This window comes from Echiichthys vipera (assembly GCF_963691815.1).
Source record: "Echiichthys vipera genome assembly, chromosome: 13".
Classification (NCBI taxonomy): domain Eukaryota; kingdom Metazoa; phylum Chordata; class Actinopteri; order Perciformes; family Trachinidae; genus Echiichthys; species Echiichthys vipera.
In genome coordinates this window covers 27,761,461-27,782,115 of record NC_139838.1, presented here as the reverse complement: position 1 = coordinate 27,782,115, position 20,655 = coordinate 27,761,461, and the positions used below count along the sequence as shown (strand labels likewise).

Sequence of the window (20,655 nt, the reverse complement as noted above, 5' to 3'; positions counted from 1 at the left end):
ATAATTAATGAAGGTTATCGCTCTTGTGCACATGCAGTTTATTTGGACTTGGATGCAAATACATGATAGTTAGTTTTCTGTCGTGTTGTGACGTCAGACCTGCAGCCGCACCTGCATCCGTCCGGACTCTGGTGCTGGAAACGTGCTCGAACCTTGTTTTCTGGACAATTTGGATAAAGTCCTGGAAAATGCATCAGCTTCAAGTGCTAAAATCCTCTTAAAGCAGCGCCAACTCTTTATAAATAAGTCATATTGTGCACCTTTCTGACTGAAACGTCATTTTGGACGTTTATAGCAGCGGTTCTCAGTCGTTTTGAGGTGCACAGGTATTTTCAGAGACTCCCCTTTGCAGATTTTCTATGTAACTCCTCATAAATAAGACCAATTTCAAGGCACACACACGTTACTGGTTGGTAACAGGGACGTCTGATTTTAACGTGATGAAGTACAGTAATCCGTAGACCGTGTGTTTTGCATGTGGGCTGCATGAATATTTAACGTTCCACGGCTGTAAGGAGCCGGAAAAGCTCGACAGTGAACCGTAAAGTGCTTGAATCGGACACTTTGAGAAGGTGTAAGAACCCTGATTTAGAAATGATGTCCCGCTTGAATTTCCAGTTGTGCACACACACACACACACGGAGCTCGGTCTCGTTTTTATGTTACACGCAAAGCTCATCACACGAAAGCTGCTTCTTCCTCACCAGGTGCATCTTAACGTCTGCGTGCGTTTACTTTTTACCACAGTCAATTACATTAACGGGCTCCGAGCGCCGCGCCATTTCACTCTGGAGCCACTGAGGCAGCGCCAAACGCTGGACAGGGATCCTCGCTGTCATAAGGCCCCGCAGCAGGGTGTGGTAAATCCGAATGACTAATCAGTTGTAAATTACAGTCTTTAACCACTAGAGCAAAACTCATTTGAATCCACCCCTTAAGGACACTCTGTAAGACGGGGTGGTAGTAACTCAGACCACTCGCTGATCCTCTCCCAGGCCTGGTTCTCGGACTCCTGCTGGTTTTTTATTCTCGCTGCCCGATCGTGGACCACTTAGATGTCATTTGATACCGAGTGAATGTGGTTGCGGCCTGGCAGGGGTGGGGAGAGGGCGAAATGATCCCGCTCAAGTCCAGACTTTGTTCCACGAAAGTAACAGTTAGTTGGTCCCTGCGAAAAAGGGAGACTCCTGCGTCCTGATAGTTGTGATTTAAACACATAAACCCCCATTAATCCGTCCTTCTCATGCTCAGCGTGGAAGTCTGTGACCGTGGTCTTAAATGGAAAATGCTCCCGATGATAGAAACGCTACAGAGGAGAAAATATATGTGAAAGTACAACTTCAAGTGAGAGAAGATGCTCGGCGACGGCGAACAGCTTGTGTTTTGTTTACAGCAGGATGTGCAAGTGTGCTGATGTGCTTGTTATCTTCACAGCTCTCTTCTGTTCCACACACACACACACACACACACACACACACACACACACACACACACACACACACACACACGCAGGCGTTCATCTGTATATATCTTCTAACGATGCATTGTCTCCTCTGGTCCCATTTGCAGACGACGAGGAAGAGGAGATCTCGGAGAATGAGACTCCGAAGGTGAAGAAGAAGAAGAAGGCCAAGAAGAGCAAGGAGAGCAAAGGCAAGAGGCGGTCGCGCAGAGAGGTGAGGGTGCAGATTATTATGTGCGTGTGTGTGTGTGTGTGTGTGTGTGTTCGCCGTCTTCGACCCTGAAAGTGAAACTTTTTAATCCCAGATGATGAATTCAGTGGAAACTAGGAGCAGATGGGTAAAGCTCCATTAGTTCAGCTTCACACACACACACAATAAAAACAACGACCGCCTGCAGACTTTTATCTTCTCACGTCGTCAAAACAGTTATGATCGTGAAATACTTCTGCTCTCATATCGCAGAATGTGAGAGATCGCTCGCATTTCTTTATTTTACACACGGTTTTTTACATTTAGACATTTTTACATGCTCACGTGATGAAGCTGCAGCAGGTGAAAAGCAAACAACGCCACAAAGAGACCTCTCTCCCTCTCTCTCTCTCTCCCCCTCTCTCCCCCTCTCTCTCTCTCTCTCTCTCTCTCTCTCTCTCTCTCTCTCTCTCTCTCTCTCTCTCTCTCTCTCTCTCAGGTAGATTTTCTAAAGACTGAAAACAGTCAAGAGGACGCTCAGAAGTCTGGTTTTAATAATAAATGTTTTATTTTTGGACGGGGCGGTGCACATTAATGAACATCCATATTTAAACGTCTCTGTAAACGTGCCGGATGATTGCAAAGCTACTAATTTGCATCTGTTGTATATAAATAAATAGAAAAAATACAAATATAAGAGACGACACGCAAAGCACAATACATTACACAGTCAGAAGGACACCAGACATAGACAGGATATCCGGCTGTTCAGGCTGAAGTAACACCCTTTCAAAATAAGATTTCCGGGTCCAAACGCTCCGTTGAAACAAAACAGACAACGGGCGAACACGTGAACAATTACGTCGTTTTCATCGATCTCTCTAGGTCGTCCTCAGACGAGCCGTCCATCGTTGTCTCCATTCAACCCCTATTCTCCGTACATCTTTCCAGTTCGCTGCTACTCTGGGCTCCTGCATCCCTCTTGAGCGTGTCCACATATGTTAGTGTGGGACGTCCTCTTGACCGGCGCCCGCGTGTCGGTTCCCACAGCACCAGCTTGCAGGCTGACAGTTCTGGGTGCAAGTCTCATTCTCCTTACAGCGATCTGTTCACTCACCCTTGGTGTTCCCTCGTACAGGATCATGTTGGTTACACGTGCATTCTTGCTGATGTTCAGCACTGCACGCAACATCCTACACATAAGTCGCTCCAGAGTAGAAGTCGCACCCGCGGCCAAACTATGAAAAAAACTGCGACTTATAATCTGAAAAATACGGTACTATATTTGTATTACATCTCTACTTTAACCCCCTGAAAGGACAAAAGATTTGACTGCGTCACAACGATTTTCTTGTAGGATAAAGAAACTCTAACACCAGAACTGAAAGAAAATCAAAGAAAAGGGGAAAATACGAGTTGACAGACGTTCAAATTTAACGTTTAGGCATTTAGATGAATTGCGTTCTGTCTTTCCTTTACTAAAAGTTTTATCTCTCAGTATTTCGTGCTCTTGTGAGAGAGTTCAGTCGGCCTCGTTGTCCCGTTCCCGTCGCGGTCTCAGTTCTCTTACGTCCCTCTCTGCCCTCCTTGTTCCAGGAGCTCCCCATCAGCTCCCCGGAGCCCATGGACATGGGCGGCGCGGAGGACGCCGAAGAAGGCGGCGCCGCCCAGCGCTCCGACAGCGAGGGCAGCGACTACACTCCGGGACGCAAAAAGAAGAAGAGAGGCAGCAGCGGCAAGGAAAAGAAGAGGAGCAGCTCGGGGGTCGAGAGGAGCGGCTCCAAGAAGAAGGAGCCGGAGCCCGAGGAGGACGACGACGACGACGATGACGACCTCTCGGTGAGTAAAACCCGGCGGGGCGTTTAAGGGGCGGCGTGAGGTTTGTAGGGACGATTCTCAACTCGTTCATCTGATCATGAGTTACATACCGGGGGCGTTTATCTTCACGCCAAAGAGACACACAAAGTCTCCACTGACCTCGCAGTTTTTGAAGAATGAGTTCTAGTAATTGTTGCATAAATGTGTTGAGACTTATTTACATTATAAATAAATACAGCGATGAATCGGTGTATCCGCAACCGCTTCATTTCTACGGATAACGCAACTTTGACTGAAAGGAAAGTGTGACGTGGACGCGCTGAACGCTTTCAGGGCCGAGGATAGTTTCATAAGGAACCTGCTTCTTAAACTGGAGAGAGAAAGTGCATTCAAACGTTTTCATTCATCTTCAACCTCTTGTCCCTGTCGGGGTCACGGGGGGCTGGAGCAGATCCCAGCTGACATCGGGCGTGAGGCGGGGTCCACCCTGGACAGGACGCCAGTCTATCACAGGACACATAGAGACGAACAGAGACAGACAACCATTCACACCTACGGGTGATTTAGAGTCATCAATGAACTGAACACCTGCACGTCTTTGGACTGTGGGAGGAAACCGGAGAACCCGGAGAAAACCCACGCAGACACGGGGACAACATGCAAACTCCACACAGAAGGGCCCCAGCCGGGATTCGTACCTGGAGCGTGTTGTCTATAAAATAACTAGCTGTATGAATATATATTATAAAGTAAATGTGAGGTGTAGTTCCTCCTGTTTCTTTTGTGAGGCTGAAGAAACGGCATGAAATCGTTCTGCGTGAAACCTTTTATTAGGTTAAAACGCTGCGGCCTCATTTCATCCTTTCTCTCTGATTCCAACTTTTGTAAGGGCCTCGTCTCTGCTGCATGGCGAGCGCGTGTTGACTGACGTGTACCTGTAATGGAGTCAGAGACGGTTAAACAAAGAGGCTGCCTGGTGGACTCGGAGCCCGGGCGGCCAATAGGGGGCCTTGCAGTTAATGGCACTTATGCAAGGGGTGTGTGTGTGTGTGTGTGTGTGTGTGTGTGTGTGTGTGTGTGTGTGTGTGTGTGTGTGTGTGTGCGCGCATGTGTGTGTGTGTAAGTGTCTGCGGGTGTTGTAAGGCATATATGCTGTTACCATGGCAACCCCGCCTAGCGCCGCACTGCGCTCTTGACCCTTTTTTTTTCCCTTTTTGGTTAGATAAACACATTTTGAGTCTTTGTCAGGCGCCCTCGATCCGTCCTGCAGCCGCTCCTGCCTGTCAGACGACGAGAAGGGACACAGGTCTCACGTGAAAGGGGGGAGCAGGTCGCACCTCGCCTGCTTTTAGGTCCTTCTTAAAGTTTCTATCAGGGCTCCAACCTGCGTGAAACTGTTTTTATTGGCAAACGTATTTTAGAAAAACTGCATTTTAGACGCTACAGCGACGCGTTACACAGCCACAGGTGTGATTCTGTGAGAGTCTTCCTCCTTCACACGCAGGCTCATCGTTCGTTTTATTTGTCGTTTTCAGTTTTTATCTTTAGTTCTTTGCCTACGTGCAAGAAATAAAACGCAAAGACAGGAAACCGTTGAGTTTAGGTTGACAAAAGAATTTACAGGCATGTTTTTAATAAGTCTCTGAATTGGTTTTATTTTGTCTGTTTTGAATCTTTGCTTTTGGACTTTTAGTCAAACAAAACAGTCGGTTTAAAGATTCAAGATTCAAGAATCTTTATTTATCCCGAGGGAAATGATTGATGCTTTCACATCTTTGTATTGAAGCTGTTGCACAGAGTAACAATAAGCATAAAAACATCAATCAAATCAAAATAAAGCTAAAGTAAAATAATCAAACAGTAACTAGATGTGACAGAGTGAAACAGACATTGTGGTTAAACGCAGGTTTATACAATATACAACAATACACAGCGTGCAGTTTAGCAGCAGATTAAAGATGTTTGAAGACGTGAACTTTTGTGTCTTTTTCACGATATTCTGATGTTTTATAAACCAAACACTTAACGTCTGAATCAAGGACTTAACCGTCAGTAGGGCTGCAACTAACGACTGTTTTCTTCTTATTCTCTCGATCAATCGATTTATTGTTGGAACCATCGGGTGTTAGAAAATAGTTAGGGATGCAAAATGTTCAATGTGTAAAATGTTTTTGTTTTTGTTGTGAATAACGTTCAGAAACACACGTCGTTGGCACCAGACGTCTCGTCTTTGGCACTTATTGAATTATGGGCAGAACGGTTTTGCACGTCGTCGTCTGCAGCAGCTTCTCCTCCACTCGGGTCAAACTGTCACGTTACTAATGATAACTTCTCTGTTTGAGTTGTGGATTTTAATATCTGTATATATCCGAGATATATATATATCTATAAGATAATGAGAAAATACTTTTTCAGCAAGGGAAATGTCAAAATATAATTCATTTGTTTTTATAATTATTTGTTAACCAAGCCTGTCGTTGTTTCCCGCAGGAGCCGAAGTCGTCGTCCCAGCTGCTCGATGACTGGGGCATGGAGGACATCGAACACATCTTCACTGAGGAAGACTATCGCTCTCTGACCAACTACAAGGCCTTCAGCCAGTTCGTCAGGTAACAACTCCATGAACACGAATCCTCCGTATTTAACAACACAAGCAAAACTGATGACGTGTCTTAGGGCGCACTCACACTGTGCCTCCGTACCGTGGCCAAACAGGTTTTACGGCTAAAGCCTAGATCGTTTTACCAGTGTGAGTGCAACCGTACCGCGCCTAGCTTGCCGGCCACGGCCCGTTTGGGTGAGGTGGGCTTTTGTAAAGCACGTTTGCACGTGTACGAGCACGAGCGTGCGCACGTGTACGAGCACGAGGCCTACGGCGGTTCTGAGGTCATTTCCTGTGCGCCTGTTGGGACGTAGAAAAAAGAAGGAGGGACCATGCGCGGACATTTCAAACAATGGCGGTGAAAGGTTCACGTTGGTGTGATGCGGAGGTGGAGTGTTTACTGCAGATTCGGTCGATGAAAAGATTCAAAAACAGTCGACAAGACGCACAAAAACTCAGAGGTCTACGGAAAGATCTGGAAACAAAGCCACGCATCGCCATGACGTCATCAATGCGTGTGACGTGTTACGGCGTGATGACGTATAGGCAGCAAGAAGCATTCTCCGAGGCCCAGGTAGTGTGAGTACAAACGGGCCTGGAGGGGGGGACAAGGACCCTAAAGCACGGGGCACGGGACGGAGGCACAGTGGGAGGGCGCCCTTAAAGAATATGAAAGTGTGGACGCATTAACTGCGGTTTCACAACATCTCTGTTTTATAAACGGATATCTTTGGTGTCAACCATTTGCTGCGTTTTAAGTGTCCTTTCCCTTCCAGGCCCCTCATCGCAGCCAAGAACCCCAAGATCGCCGTTTCCAAAATGATGATGGTCCTCGGGGCCAAGTGGCGCGAGTTCAGCACCAACAACCCCCTGAGAGGAGCCGCTGCCGCCAACGCAGCCCTGGCCACCGCCAACGTACCGGCTGCAGTCGACACCATGGTGGCGGAGGTCGTCCCGGCCGCCGCCGCAGCAGCACCGCCGCCGCCGCCGCCGGCCCCAGTAGAGCCTCAGCAGCCGCCTCCAGCGCCGCTACGCAAGGCCAAGACAAAGGAAGGCAAAGGTAGAGCGGGAGGAGGTCGCTCTTTTCCCTGTTAGAGGAGAAAGTCAGAGGTCATTTCTTTCTCACAGTTGATCTTAACTCTTCTGCTTCTCTGTTTCGTGTCGTCAGGTCCCAACGCCCGCAAGAAGTCTAAACCTACGCCCAAACCACAAGAGAAGAAGAACAGCGCCAAGACTAAGAAGGTGGCTCCTCTGAAAATCAAACTGGGAGGTTTCAACAGCAAGAGGAAGCGCTCATCGGTACGACCCCCCCCCCCCCCCCCCCCCCCCCCCTCCTGCTCGAATAAAACATAACACAAGTACAATAAATGACATGAATAAGAGACTGTATCCCTCGTGTTGCACAGAGCGAGGAGGACGAGCCTGAGGTGGACAGCGATTTCGAGGACGGCAGCATGAACAGCGTCTCCGTCTCCGAGGGATCGAACAGCCGCAGCAGCCGCAGCAAAAAGAAGCCGTCCAAGAGCAAACCCAAGAAGAAGAAAGGTAGGCGCTTCTTTCCTTCTCCCGCCTCCTCTCGCTGTGAAATTGAATATATAGGGTTAGTTAAGCGCAACACGTGGGAGTCAAAGCCGCCAACGCCGGTTGTTTGAAGCTTTCTGATGAGTCGGGGATTTATCTGTCGGGGTAGAGATGACAGATTGCTGGTTAAACACACGGTGGTGGATGGTGATAACTGCAGGGTAAAGCATTAGAAATGAGTGGAAGCAACAACAGAGGGAGGTGCGCACACACACACACACACACACACACACACACACACACACACACACACACACACACACACACACACACACACACAGAGTCACAGTGAGTCAGCTGAGTCACGGGTATATTTAGAAGGACGACATGTTGGTCTGGGTCGTCGCCCACTGACGCTTCCTCCTGCAGCCGCTCAGACGACGTCACAGATGAGTTCAGGCGCTTCAGTGTGGAGGTCCTTCCAACGGCAGCGTTGGCGTTTCGTTGGCGGTGGAGCGTCACAGAAGCAGAGCTGCAGCCAATAACGATGATGTCATCATCAAAAGACTTAAATCACAAGAGAAAAGTACGGGGCCGCAGGTCAGAATCCAACCCGTGGCCGCTGCCTCGAGGACCTTCAGTGTCTTTACACGGGGCGACTGCTCTAACCACTGTGCCACAGGCCGCCTGAATTACTTGTGCCTCGACTTAAACTTTGTCTAAAAAAAGGCCGATTCATCTTTTTGTCGATCGACTCATTTCGTCTTGAAACACTTTTGAAAATCTGGAAAGTCGTTGTGATTTTCAGCGTTTCAGCGTTTAAGAGCTTCTCTGTCACAGGGGAAACGGCGGCTACACGGCTTTGATGAGACACGGGTTAAATTCATAGAAGTCCTGCAAAATTATGGAGAACTGTTAGTGCGGTAAAGCTGCAACCAGCAGTTATTTGTAGACATTATTATTATTATTTTTCTAGTTATTATCCTTATTTCTATTCTGTTATTATTGTTGTTTATATATTTTTTTCTTTCTATTATGATTTTATAGCAACTATTATTTTTATTTTTTTAACAGTTGCAACCTTTTAAAAAAAGGTTCCCGTGCGTCCTCCTGGGACGTGGTTGACCCAAAACCAGGTGCTAAAAACCTTTAAAAGCCTCATGATTTGAACCCTGCTGAAACTATAATCGTGTCCCCTTCATAATAAATCTCTATCTGACTGAACTGCTACGCTTTAGATAAAGAAATGAAATAAGTCTGTACTTTATTGTGAGTTTTAGTTTTATATAGCCCTGGATTTTAAAGATTTACAGCATTTTGAGGTAAAGCTGCAACGATTACTCAACTATTTGGTTCATTTATGAATCGCTTTTCGTCATTTTTGAAGAAAAAAAGTCAAATTCTCAGATTCAAGCGTCTTTTTAATGCAACTATTTTAATCCAAATGCACGTTTTTCAGCATTTTCTGATATTTTATGGAGCAAAAAACAAATCGATAGATCGAGAAAATGATTGAAAGTTGAATCGACAGTGAAAATAATTCTCAGTTGAGGTACGAGCTGTTTATATTTTCACCGTGAAACGTTCAGTGTTGGTCCGTTGGTGTCTCTGAAAGGGGAGAAATGAGTCAGCGAGTGGGTTTTCTTCTCAAACATCAACAACGCGCTGCGTCTGATCACATCCTGCGTCTCTTTGCCCTTTTTCTCTCCTCTTGAACCAGAAGCCGAGGAAGGTGACGGCTATGAGACGGACCACCAGGACTACTGCGAGGTGTGTCAGCAGGGCGGGGAGATCATCCTGTGTGACACGTGTCCCCGAGCGTACCACATGGTCTGCCTCGACCCCGACATGGAGAAGGCTCCGGAGGGCACCTGGAGCTGCCCACACTGTGTAAGAAACCTATATATACGTCTTATTTATCCTTCTGTAGCTTCCCTGGCATGTTCCTAAAGTGTTCAGATCCAAAGTTTGAGCGTTTAAATGCTGCTTTCCAACGGGACCGGACGGACGTTTCTGCATGTTGACGCTGCTACCAAGTAGTTTTAATTTGATTTAACTTTCACATTTCCACATCATAGTTTTTTCTTTTTATTTAAAAGAATAGTTTCTCAGTTAGATGTCTGGAAAAGTTCAGTAATAAAATTGGGAAATTAGTGTAAATGCGTCTGATCGTGTTAAATGTGCAGATGATATCGTCTCACATCGATCGTTTTTTACTGTTAAACGACTGTTTTTGTCGAAGGACTCCGGTGGTTTTGAATCCGCTCTTTAAGTCTGACATAACACGCTTTCCAAAATACTGTTTCCGGGTCCAAATGCTTCGTCGAACACACTGCTAAACCCAAGAACCTTTTTATGGTCACTTCTCTCTTCAGCGAGACACATTTGCATCAATAGGCTCGTACCCAGAGATAGTACTTTGAAAGGGCGTTACGTCGCGCCATAAAGACGGGACAGAGCAACTACTACTACTGCAACTCAACATATTTTACACACCTTTAAAAAAAAAAAAAAATCAATATAAGTTTAAACAATTTCCCCCTGGGATTATTAAAGTATCTCTGATTCTGAAGTTTAAGCTATATTTAGAATATTTTCACCCTTCTGCCGTCAGACATACGCCGTATGACTCCTTTTGACAAAAACGGTAATTTTACATCACAGAAAACAAGAGTTCTAACGTTTGCAACAGTAATGTAACGATGCTTCTCTCCTGTCTTGTTTGCATACTTAGCATAGTTGAAATGTTAAGTTGGCTCCAACGGCTTTAGTCCTGAAAGTGGAACAAAACTAAGGCAGTGTTTAGACGGAGACAATCTAGAAAGGAAACACAAAAGTGGCGTTGCGTTCTCACTTTTTATTCTGCATTTAGACGAGCGTCTTTGAACACGGTGATGCAAAAGTGTGTGTGAAATCCGATGTAGTGTGCACGTCAGGTGGAAGGTGGAGCTACAAAGCACTGCTACACAACAGCACCCAGAGCTCGCGCATGCTGTAGGGAGAACCTTCCTTCTCCTTCTCTCGGTGGAGAAGCAGGGCGCCGTACAGTGTGACAGGGATCTGCAGCACGGTCTGCAGCCTCCCACCGCCTCGGCTCCACCCCGGACACTTGAACGTCCCACTGATGGAAACAGTCCCACATGTTTGTTTTTGTTTACCTGTAACGGATGTTACGGAAACACGTACAAGACATGAGCCAGCGTGAGCAGATCAGAGCACACTTAAGTGTTTTTAACCCTTTTACATGAAAACACAACGGCGGGACATGTTTAACATTTCCACTTTCTGCGTTTTTAGGCCCCAAAAACGCCATCGCCGCCTAAACGAAAGACATATATGATAAAAATATTTTGTCGCTTTGACTCGCGAGCGCTGTCGTGTAAACAAGGTCTTAGTCCATCATCTGAAGAGAGAAAACGTTAGAAGTTAGAGTAGGAAGCAGACGGTTTCTGCAGCTTTCAATGTAGCATATTAAAACCTTAATTAAATCTTAATTAAACCTTTATCTTGTTTTGCACAAATCAGAACCATCACCATTTATTTGTTGCAGTTAAACCGAACAGAAACAAGCGTGTTTTCGATATTAAACACCTTTTTTTGTGTGTCTCTTCCAGGAGAAGGAGGGCATCCAGTGGGAGGCCCGGGAGGAGCCCTCCGAAGGCGAGGAGGACAACAGCGAGACTGTGGAGATGGAGGAGGACGACCACCACATGGAGTTCTGCCGCGTGTGTAAAGACGGAGGAGAGCTCCTGTGCTGCGACTCGTGCCCCTCGTCGTACCACATCCACTGCCTCAACCCGCCGCTCCCGGAGATCCCCAACGGAGAGTGGATCTGCCCGCGCTGCACGGTGAGTGACGATGTAACGGTCGACCCGTCAGAGCCGTGACAGCGGTCCGGTTTCTTTATTGATCCGGTGGATATTTGTGCGTCCTCCTTCTGCCTGATTGGAAAAGGTGTTTTATGCATCCAGGAGGTTTTTCTGTGCTAGTTTGAGTTCAGCACGGCGTGATAAATGAAACAATCGTGGTTTCACTGAACAACCAACCCCAAGAAACCAAAAGTAGAGCGTCTGTCTGTGTAACCACGGAAACCTGAGGCCACGTGTTTCACCGCAGCAGCTGGAGAGCTTTGATGAGTTCAGGGACAGTTGTTACAGTCATGGAAATGTTATTTAATTGACATTTTAGTGCATGGAAGTAGAGCTGCGACTGTCTGCTATGGTCATTGTTGATTAATCTGTCGATCATTTCCTCAATTCATTGATTTGTTGTTTGGTTTATACGAAATCAGAAAATGGTGAAAAGTGCGGATCAGTGTTTTAAGACGTCTTGAACACGCAAAGATATTCGGTTTAATGTCACATTGGAGGAAAGAACCAGGAAGTATTAACATTTAAGAAGCTGGAATCAGATCATTTTTACTTTGTTTGCCTCAAATCAATTTACTGATCATCAAAATAATAAGAAGTTAGGTTTAGATTTGACAACTAATCGTTGCAGCTCTGATCTTAAGTACTTGTAATTAATTATCAAATCTACAGCTGGACCCAAATATTTGACTCAGACATTCAGACATAATTGCCGATATTCACGGCTCTGTTTCAACCACGTTTGGCTGAAATTCACTGCTGTGTCTTTGTGGAGATAAGGCAGTCGGCAGAAGTCCGTTAAGCTCATGAATACAGCGTGAACACTGAAACACTGCAAGGCTGTTCAGAGAAGTATCGGGCTGTGCCACATTAACCTGCAGCAGCCTGGTGCTGTTTCTCGGGTGGTTTAATGATTAAGATAAGACGATAAACGCAGTGAACGGGCGCCCGTAATGCCACTGCGCTCTGGTGCTTTGTCATTTGCGAGTCATGCTGCTCAGTCCCAGTAGATGTCGACAGAACCCGGATGCTCCGTGCGCTGTGACCGCGGTAGAAACTCAGAGTAGAGCCGCTGCTCCTTTGCGTTGAAAGGAGCCAGTTGAGGTGGTTCAGGATCATCTGGTAAGGATGAACCCTGGGCGCCTCCCTAGGGAGGTGTTCCAGGCACGTCCAGCTGGGAGGAGGCCTCAGGGAAGACCCAGGACCAGGTGGAGAGATTAGATCTCCACACTGGCCTGGGAACGCCTCAGGATCCCCCAGTTAGAGCTGGTTAATGTGGCCCGGGAAAGGGAAGTTTGGGGTCCCCTGCTGGAGCTGCTGCCCCCGAGACCCGACCCCTGATAAGAGGCTGAAGATGAGATGAGATATATCTTGTGAAATGTATCGTTTCTGAGACAAATAAGATTATTAAAAAGAAAAACCAGAGAAAGAAAGATAGAAGAAATATAAATAAGCACTGCAATCATCTTGTTTTCTCCCCCTCTAGTGTCCATCCATGAAGGGGAAGGTCCAGAAGATCCTGACGTGGCGGTGGGGCGACGCTCCTCCGCCCACGCCGGTCCCCCGCCCTGCAGACCTCGCCGCCGACGCCCCGGATCCCGCCCCGCTGGCAGGGCGGCCGGAGAGGGAGTTCTTCGCCAAGTGGTCCAACATGTCGTACTGGCACTGCTCCTGGGTCACAGAGCTGCAGGTGTGTGTGGAGTAAACACAGACACACACACACACACATGCATGGAAAAACTGTATTTGACCCTGTTTTGACTTGACGCTTCTCCTCCTCCTCCTCCAGCTCGAGCTTCATTGTCAGGTGATGTTCAGAAACTACCAGAGGAAGAACGACATGGACGACCCCCCGCCCATCGACTTCGGCGAAGGCGAGGAGGACAAGAGCGTGAAGAGGAGGAACAAGGACCCCATGTACGCACAGCTGGAGGAGAAATACCTCCGCTTCGGGATCAAGTTTGAGTGGCTGCAGATCCACCGCATTCTCAACCACAGGTGAGCACACACACACACACACACACACACACACACACACACACACACACACATATCTGACTGGGTTCATACAAAGTCTGGAAAATGTTTAATTTCACCCGTTATGTTTATATTTATATTTGTGTTTGCCGTCTTTTTGCAGCGTGGACAGGAAGAATAACGTCCACTACCTGATCAAGTGGCGAGAGCTGGCGTACGACCAGGCGACCTGGGAGGCCGATGACATGGACGTACCGGAGTTTGACACCTACAAAGTTCAGTACTGGAACCACAGGTGAGACACAAACGGCCTGCAGCTTGAAAACAGAAGACGTGCTGCCGTACTTTTACTAACGCTGCGTGTTTGTGTTGCAGAGAGCTGATGATGGGAGACGAGGGGAGACCTGGGAAGAAGATCAAGGTGAAAGGAAGAGTGAAGCGGCCCGACAGACCTCCAGAGAACCCCGTGGTCGATGTAGGTCTTTAAATTTACGTTCCTTTTGAAGTCTTAAGTACAGCAGCTGCCCTAAAGTACGTACTGCTGCTCGTGAATCCACCCCAGTCAGGTGTCAGGAGAATCAGGTCTGGAGATAGTCTGTCTGGTTTAAGCGAGGGGTTAGAACGTGCAGCAGACGGGACGAGACGCTGATCACACTGTGGGCAGACAGAGCCGGTTCTGAACTTGGTCTGAAACAAGAGAGACTCTTGCCGTTATTTGAGTTTCTCCGGTTGGAAGTTTTTGCCATCTTTGTGTAAATCATTTCTTCTTCTTCTACTTCTTGCCCTTGTTTTGTGTTTTTAATGTAATGCTGATGTGTCTGCGACTTACAACCTGAACGGATGATGTTCAAAGTGGCTTTCCAAGTAACGTTTACATGCCTCGTCCTACAGAGTTCATACAAAGTCTAGAAAGTTTGGAAAGCGCTTAAATTGAAATATGCTCCTTGAAAAATGCTTCATGTTCGACATAATCTGGTGTTTCATCTCGCGTGTAAAACAAAAACCTTTTATTATATGAGATGAAATGATCCAGTCGTCATTTGTTCGTAGTCTCCGTGTGTTGCAGACCGGAGCTAGATTGATCGGCACGGGCGCCAAAATAAAAAGGGGCTGTTGTTCTGTTCAGGGCGACCATCCTCTCTCAGACTGCACGCTCGTGGTGACCTTTCCAAACTAATTTAGATGATAAAGTCTTTAAGAGTGTGGAAAGTCTGTGCACACCTGAACGTGTGACAGGAGCGTCGGAGGAGAAGAGTCTCTACACTGTCACACAACGTTTTGGTGTTTCCAACCTTCATGGATGAGACTGCGTGCTCTTCTCATCGTTTTAGGTTTCCTGAAAGTGCCTGAAGGTTTCTCCTGCTGTAAGATCGCTGCATGCATTCTGATCCGTCTCGTCTCTCTCTTTTCTCTCCGTTTCCAGCCGACTATAAAGTTCGATCGTCAGCCGGAGTACCTGGACAGCACAGGGGGCACGCTGCACCCCTACCAGCTGGAGGGGCTCAACTGGCTGCGGTTCTCCTGGGCTCAGGGCACCGACACCATCCTGGCCGACGAGATGGGTTTGGGAAAGACCGTGCAGACCGCCGTCTTCCTCTACTCGCTCTATAAAGAGGTGGGTGACGCTGTTAATGCTCCTTTTGTGGTGAAATGTTTTGGATAAGCGTCTTCTCAGCTCTGTCAAGTGAGTCCTCTTTGTGGTCTTATTTAAATTAGTTTCATATTTAGTTTAAAATCATAAATTTGACCTTTTAAATGCTCCTCGGTAACGGTTGAGCCTCGCTGTGCGCGTCTGTCTGTGTGTAGCTGTCGTCCTGCTGGCCAGGAGCCGTGCAGCCATTTTGTATAAGTCAGGTGAAATAATCAAGTTTGATCTCAGACAGTAAACGTGATCATGTGAGCGGCTGCTGCCACCTACAGGTGGGAGGCCAGAATACACATCCTGCCAGAGCAGCAGCACATCTTGGAGTTTTTAAACTTTGATTTCATGATTTATTTTGATGTTTTCACGCGTTTCTCTTCTGTGTGTGTCTGATTCTAGTTTAGTTCAGATGTTACAAATGTCTTGGGTCCATGAAGATGTTTGCGGAGTCTAAAATTAGAGAATGAACCATTTCCTGTGATGATAATTCTTCACTTCCTCTGTCCGCCTCCAGGGCCACTCCAAGGGACCGTTCCTGGTCAGCGCCCCGCTCTCCACCATCATCAACTGGGAGCGAGAGTTTGAGATGTGGGCGCCCGACATGTACGTGGTGACGTACGTCGGGGACAAAGACAGCAGAGCCGTCATCCGAGAGAACGAGTTCTCCTTTGAGGACAACGCCATCCGCGGAGGGAAGAAGGCCTCCAGGATGAAGGTGAGAGGAGGCGATAGAGGCTGAGCACTCAAACCGTTTCTAACACACCCTGATGTGTTTAAACATCTTTTTGTGATGATATCCTCCAACAGAAAGACTCATCGATCAAGTTCCACGTCCTGCTCACCTCCTACGAGCTGATCACCATCGACATGGCGATCCTGGGCTCCATCGACTGGGCCTGCCTGGTGGTGGACGAGGCCCACAGACTGAAGAACAACCAGTCCAAGGTACGGACACACATGTAGACACACAGGGTCACTTTATTCCTGTTGCATGGATGCACACTTCTCTGCAAACAAATGGACACTAAAATGACGTCTGATTCAGACGTTTTTCTGTCTGATTTCCTCCAAACCACTGAAATAAAACCGTTTGAAACACCTCTGAGTTGGACGCGTGCAGACGGCTACGACTGAAGTTGAATTGAAACGTATGTTTGTTCTTTCTCGCTGTAGTTTTTCCGGGTGTTGAACAACTACCCTCTGCAGCACAAACTGCTGCTGACTGGAACTCCTCTGCAGAACAACCTGGAGGAGCTTTTCCACCTGCTCAACTTCCTCACACCGGAGAGGTTCAGGTGAGCGCCTCCATCCTTCTCTGGCTATGTCCACCTGTGACTCCTCTTCACAGTTTGCACATGTCCGGTCCTCAAACTGTTTGATTGATTTGAACTTTCTTTGAGGCTGCGTGGGTTTAAAAATATCTAGTAATTCAAAGAGAAACTATTATTGTGTGAAGAAAAGCGTTTTTATTCCTGCTTTTCTGGCTTGTTTACCTCAAATTTATGTTTGTTGCACTGACAAAAAAAGCAGCTTTCAAGTGTTCAGGAAAACTTTAATGTTGCGCAGACGTTTGGATAATTACACAAACCTCCACAGCGCCTTTAGTTTCCATCAGCCGAATCTCACCCGTGCACCTCTCTGTCCACAGTAAACTGGAGGTCTTCCTGGAGGAGTTCGCCGACATCGCGAAGGAAGACCAGATCAAGAAGCTGCACGACATGCTGGGTCCGCACATGCTCAGGAGGCTGAAGGCCGACGTCTTCAAACACATGCCCTCCAAGACGGAGCTCATCGTGCGAGTGGAGCTCAGCCCCATGCAGAAGTGAGTCCTGCTCTTTTCCTTTTATTACAGTTTAAGCTAACGTTCCTTAGAGTAAAAGAAAAAGGGGTAAACGTTCGTGTCGTCTACTCGCAGGAAGTACTACAAATTCATCCTGACGAAAAACTTTGAGGCTCTGAACACCAAAGGAGGAGGAAACCAGGTGTCTTTGCTCAACGTTGTCATGGACCTCAAGAAATGCTGCAACCACCCCTACCTCTTCCCCGCGGCTGCTATCGTACGTTTTTCCATCGTTTCAGTTTAATTGTTGTTCCTTTTTTTTAAATATTACTTCTCTTTGGATCGAACTTGCTCTGTGGTCATTTAAGAGTTTCTAAAACCTAAATGTTTTGATCGTTCGCTCCCAAACAGGAAGCTCCAAAGATGCCCAACGGGATGTACGACGGCGGCTCGCTCACGAAGGCTGCTGGGAAACTGACGTTACTGCAGAAGATGATGAGGAAGCTGAAGGACGGAGGACACAGAGTGCTCATCTTCTCTCAGGTGAGAAACCCGACCAGCGCCGAGGCGTCTTTCCCTCATGCTCGTTTATTCTCAGAGCAAAATCTTCACTTTTACTAATTAAACTGTTCCTTTTTTTTAAGTGATCTCAGTCAGATGAATATTTTCCATCTATGTATCAAAGTATAGAAAAAGTGTCTCCAAACACCAAGTTGGTCGTTTATAGGACAATAACTTCTCATTTAATGTGATGAACAAGTGAAATAATAAGTTTACTGAGTATAGTTTACTTACAGTAGTTCACCTCAGCTGTAAGGGGCTGGAAAAGTGTGAAAATGCACCTTGAAATGCATGAAATAAACAATTAGACTTTGGAAAAGTTGTAGGAACCTTGTGAACATAATGCTGTAGAAACACAGACTCACAAACAGCTTTTGAAACGAGATGGATTGAAGTAAAACATAAATCTCTCTGTGTGTTTTGCCGCAGATGACCAAGATGTTGGACTTACTCGAGGACTTCCTGGAGAACGAGGGCTACAAGTACGAGAGGATCGACGGAGGCATCACTGGAGGGATGAGACAGGAAGCCATCGATCGCTTCAACGGTGAGACGGAGAAACTTTAACGTATCACAGCTCCAGGTCGTTTATATGGAAGCTGATTATTCAAACATCTATGGTGATTTTCCTCCAGCTCCTGGCGCTCAGCAGTTCGCCTTCCTGCTGTCGACGAGGGCCGGAGGTCTGGGCATCAACCTGGCCACCGCCGACACCGTCGTCATCTACGACTCCGACTGGAACCCCCACAACGACATCCAGGTACTGCAGCTTCTTAAAAACAGTTTTCATTGATTATAAAAGTGACGCTTTGGTTTCGTCTTTAGGAGAAAAGTTACATTTACAGTTAAAGAGACCTTATTCCGTCTCCTCTCTCTGTGCCCAGGCTTTCAGCAGAGCTCATCGTATCGGTCAGAACAAGAAGGTGATGATCTATCGCTTCGTCACCAAGGCCTCCGTGGAGGAGAGGATTACTCAGGTAAAGAGGGACAATTAAACAATGTCTTCTGTCAGACCGCCTCAAGCTAAGTGCTGCTGAGCTGATGCGTAGATCTGAAGTGAATAAAGAGGAACATTCATGGACAAAACCCCGGAAACATCCAGACTTAACTGCTTGTAAAACTCACCTGTCGTAAACATTTGAGAAAGAACCGTCCGTCTTCTCTCCCACGACCAGGTCGCCAAGAAAAAGATGATGCTGACTCACCTGGTGGTCCGGCCCGGCCTCGGCTCCAAGACCGGCTCCATGTCCAAACAGGAACTGGACGACATCCTCAAGTTCGGGACGGAGCAGCTCTTCAAGGATGAGTTTGAACGTGAGAGTTGCGGATAAACCGAAGCAGATACCTGGGAGGGGGGGACGGACACAGAGGACAGACTTATGACTCTGTGCGTGATGAGACATTTGAACTGATGTTTGTTTTGTTTTTTCCGTGATCAGGCGAGAACAGGAACAACAAGGAGGAGGACAGCAGCGTGATTCACTACGACGACAAGGCCATCGACCGTCTGCTGGACAGGAACCAGGACGCCACGGACGACACGGAGCTGCAGAGCATGAACGAGTACCTGAGCTCCTTCAAGGTGGCTCAGTATGTGGTCAAAGACGAGGAGGAGGAGGTAAGCGCCTTGCGGAGAGAAGATGTGTTTAGACATGCGGATTTTAGAGAAAGGGGGAACTCTGGTCTGTGCGCCGTCCAACGCATCTTTTTCCTCTGTCGCTCAGGAGGAGGAGGTGCAGCGGGAGATCATCAAGCAGGAGGAGAGCGTGGATCCGGACTACTGGGAGAAGCTGCTGCGTCACCATTACGAGCAGCAGCAGGAGGATCTGGCCCGCAACCTGGGCAAAGGCAAACGTATCCGCAAGCAGGTCAACTACAACGACGGCTCTCAAGAAGACAGAGGTAAGGACAGAGGTAATCGTGGATTCTTTCTTTTTCTAGTAGCATTCAGATTGTTGTAAATGTTTGTGTCACATTTTTAAAACGCACCTTTCTTACGCTGAGTGATCGACCCTTAAGGAACTCGTGGCGTTTGTGGATTCAGGCCCCGTTTAGACCGAGGCGATCTAGAAAGAAAACGCAAAAGCGGAGTTGCATTCTTGCTTTTTATTCCGCGTTTAGACGAGGGTCTTTGGGGGGGTAATCTGCGCGCATACGGTGACGCAAAACAGTGTGCAAGTCAGGTATCTATGTAGAGCTGAGAAGTACGGCCACACAACAGCACCTGGGGCTGGTGCATGCGTAGAAACTTCCTTCTCTTAGTGGAGAAGCAGGACGCCGTACAGTGTGACGGGGATCTGCAGCCTCCCACCGCCTCGGCTCCACCCAGGACACTTGAACGTCCCACTGATGGAAACAGTCCCACGTGTTTGTTGTCGTTTACCTGAACACTGCACACGGATGTTACGGAAACACGTACGCCCATAAGCCAGCGTGAGCAGATCAGAGCTCATTTAAGTGTTTTTACCTTTACACGCAAACACAACGCTGGAGTATTTTTAACATTTCCACTCTGGAGGTGGTTTCACTTTTGCGTTTTAAAGCCCCAGGCCGTCGACGTCTAAACGGCACATCTGGTGAAATATTTTTGTCGTTTTCACCTGCGGGCGCTGTCGTGTAAACAGGGCGTCACCGATGAGCAGAACTTAGAGGACTCACTCTCTGCTGCATAAATGAGCCTAGCTGCTCGTGCGCTTTTCCTCCGCTCACAGCTGAATCCCGACAGTTGAATTTCGGCCGGCATGCTCGTGTTTCCAGCCGCACTTTGTCGAAACAGTAGCTTGTATTTGCAGCGAGAACGACGAAGTTAGCGGACGGCTGAGTCCGATCGAATGAGAGGAGTCTTAGCTCTGTAAAGACGCGACACGGAGCTGAAATGGAAACGCTCGTCTTTCGGTTTAACTAAAGGCGTTTATGTTTTTGTTCTGCAGTTTAAATTAAATACGTACCCAAGTCGAATGTTAGAGTCCAGCCCTAATGAATCACGATGGCACTGCACACAGCTGCCATGAGGAAGAGGACAATTTCTGAAACCTCATTCGAGACGTTTGAGTTCATGTGGTTAAACGGGAAACTTAAAAACGACTTCTAACAGCAGCAGAAGTTTAGTCTCTTCCTCGTTAGTTTGGAGGCTGTTTTTAAATTTAGGAAACCTTGAAACCTGCTAATGTAGAGCTGGTTTGCCATCAAACACTTTAGATGTAACACCTTTAGACCCGTAGAGACACGTACTT

At 47.3% G+C, this 20,655-nt stretch overlaps 1 protein-coding gene across 5 annotated transcripts in view; it reads left to right on the top strand.

The window, feature by feature from the left end:
• LOC310955511 (chromodomain-helicase-DNA-binding protein 4-like) overlaps positions 1-20,655 on the top strand; it is a 31,464-nt gene that overhangs the window by 3,535 nt on the left and 7,274 nt on the right. For 3 of the 5 annotated variants that reach the window (XM_083925338.1, XM_083925337.1, XM_083925335.1), the window contains exons 3-27: positions 1,570-1,676; positions 3,249-3,491; positions 5,961-6,079; positions 6,849-7,132; positions 7,241-7,371; positions 7,479-7,617; positions 9,314-9,483; positions 11,208-11,441; positions 12,949-13,152; positions 13,252-13,460; positions 13,603-13,734; positions 13,815-13,914; positions 14,863-15,054; positions 15,596-15,796; positions 15,889-16,026; positions 16,255-16,376; positions 16,730-16,903; positions 16,997-17,138; positions 17,273-17,404; positions 17,852-17,969; positions 18,058-18,182; positions 18,307-18,399; positions 18,598-18,736; positions 18,862-19,040; positions 19,147-19,336. In XM_083925338.1, the coding sequence (XP_083781464.1) occupies positions 1,570-1,676; positions 3,249-3,491; positions 5,961-6,079; positions 6,849-7,132; positions 7,241-7,371; positions 7,479-7,617; positions 9,314-9,483; positions 11,208-11,441; positions 12,949-13,152; positions 13,252-13,460; positions 13,603-13,734; positions 13,815-13,914; positions 14,863-15,054; positions 15,596-15,796; positions 15,889-16,026; positions 16,255-16,376; positions 16,730-16,903; positions 16,997-17,138; positions 17,273-17,404; positions 17,852-17,969; positions 18,058-18,182; positions 18,307-18,399; positions 18,598-18,736; positions 18,862-19,040; positions 19,147-19,336 (4,017 nt within the window). The remainder of the gene's footprint in view (positions 1-1,569; positions 1,677-3,248; positions 3,492-5,960; positions 6,080-6,848; positions 7,133-7,240; positions 7,372-7,478; positions 7,618-9,313; positions 9,484-11,207; positions 11,442-12,948; positions 13,153-13,251; positions 13,461-13,602; positions 13,735-13,814; positions 13,915-14,862; positions 15,055-15,595; positions 15,797-15,888; positions 16,027-16,254; positions 16,377-16,729; positions 16,904-16,996; positions 17,139-17,272; positions 17,405-17,851; positions 17,970-18,057; positions 18,183-18,306; positions 18,400-18,597; positions 18,737-18,861; positions 19,041-19,146; positions 19,337-20,655) is intronic. The other 2 variants (XM_083925336.1, XM_083925339.1) reach the window with 2 other exon arrangements.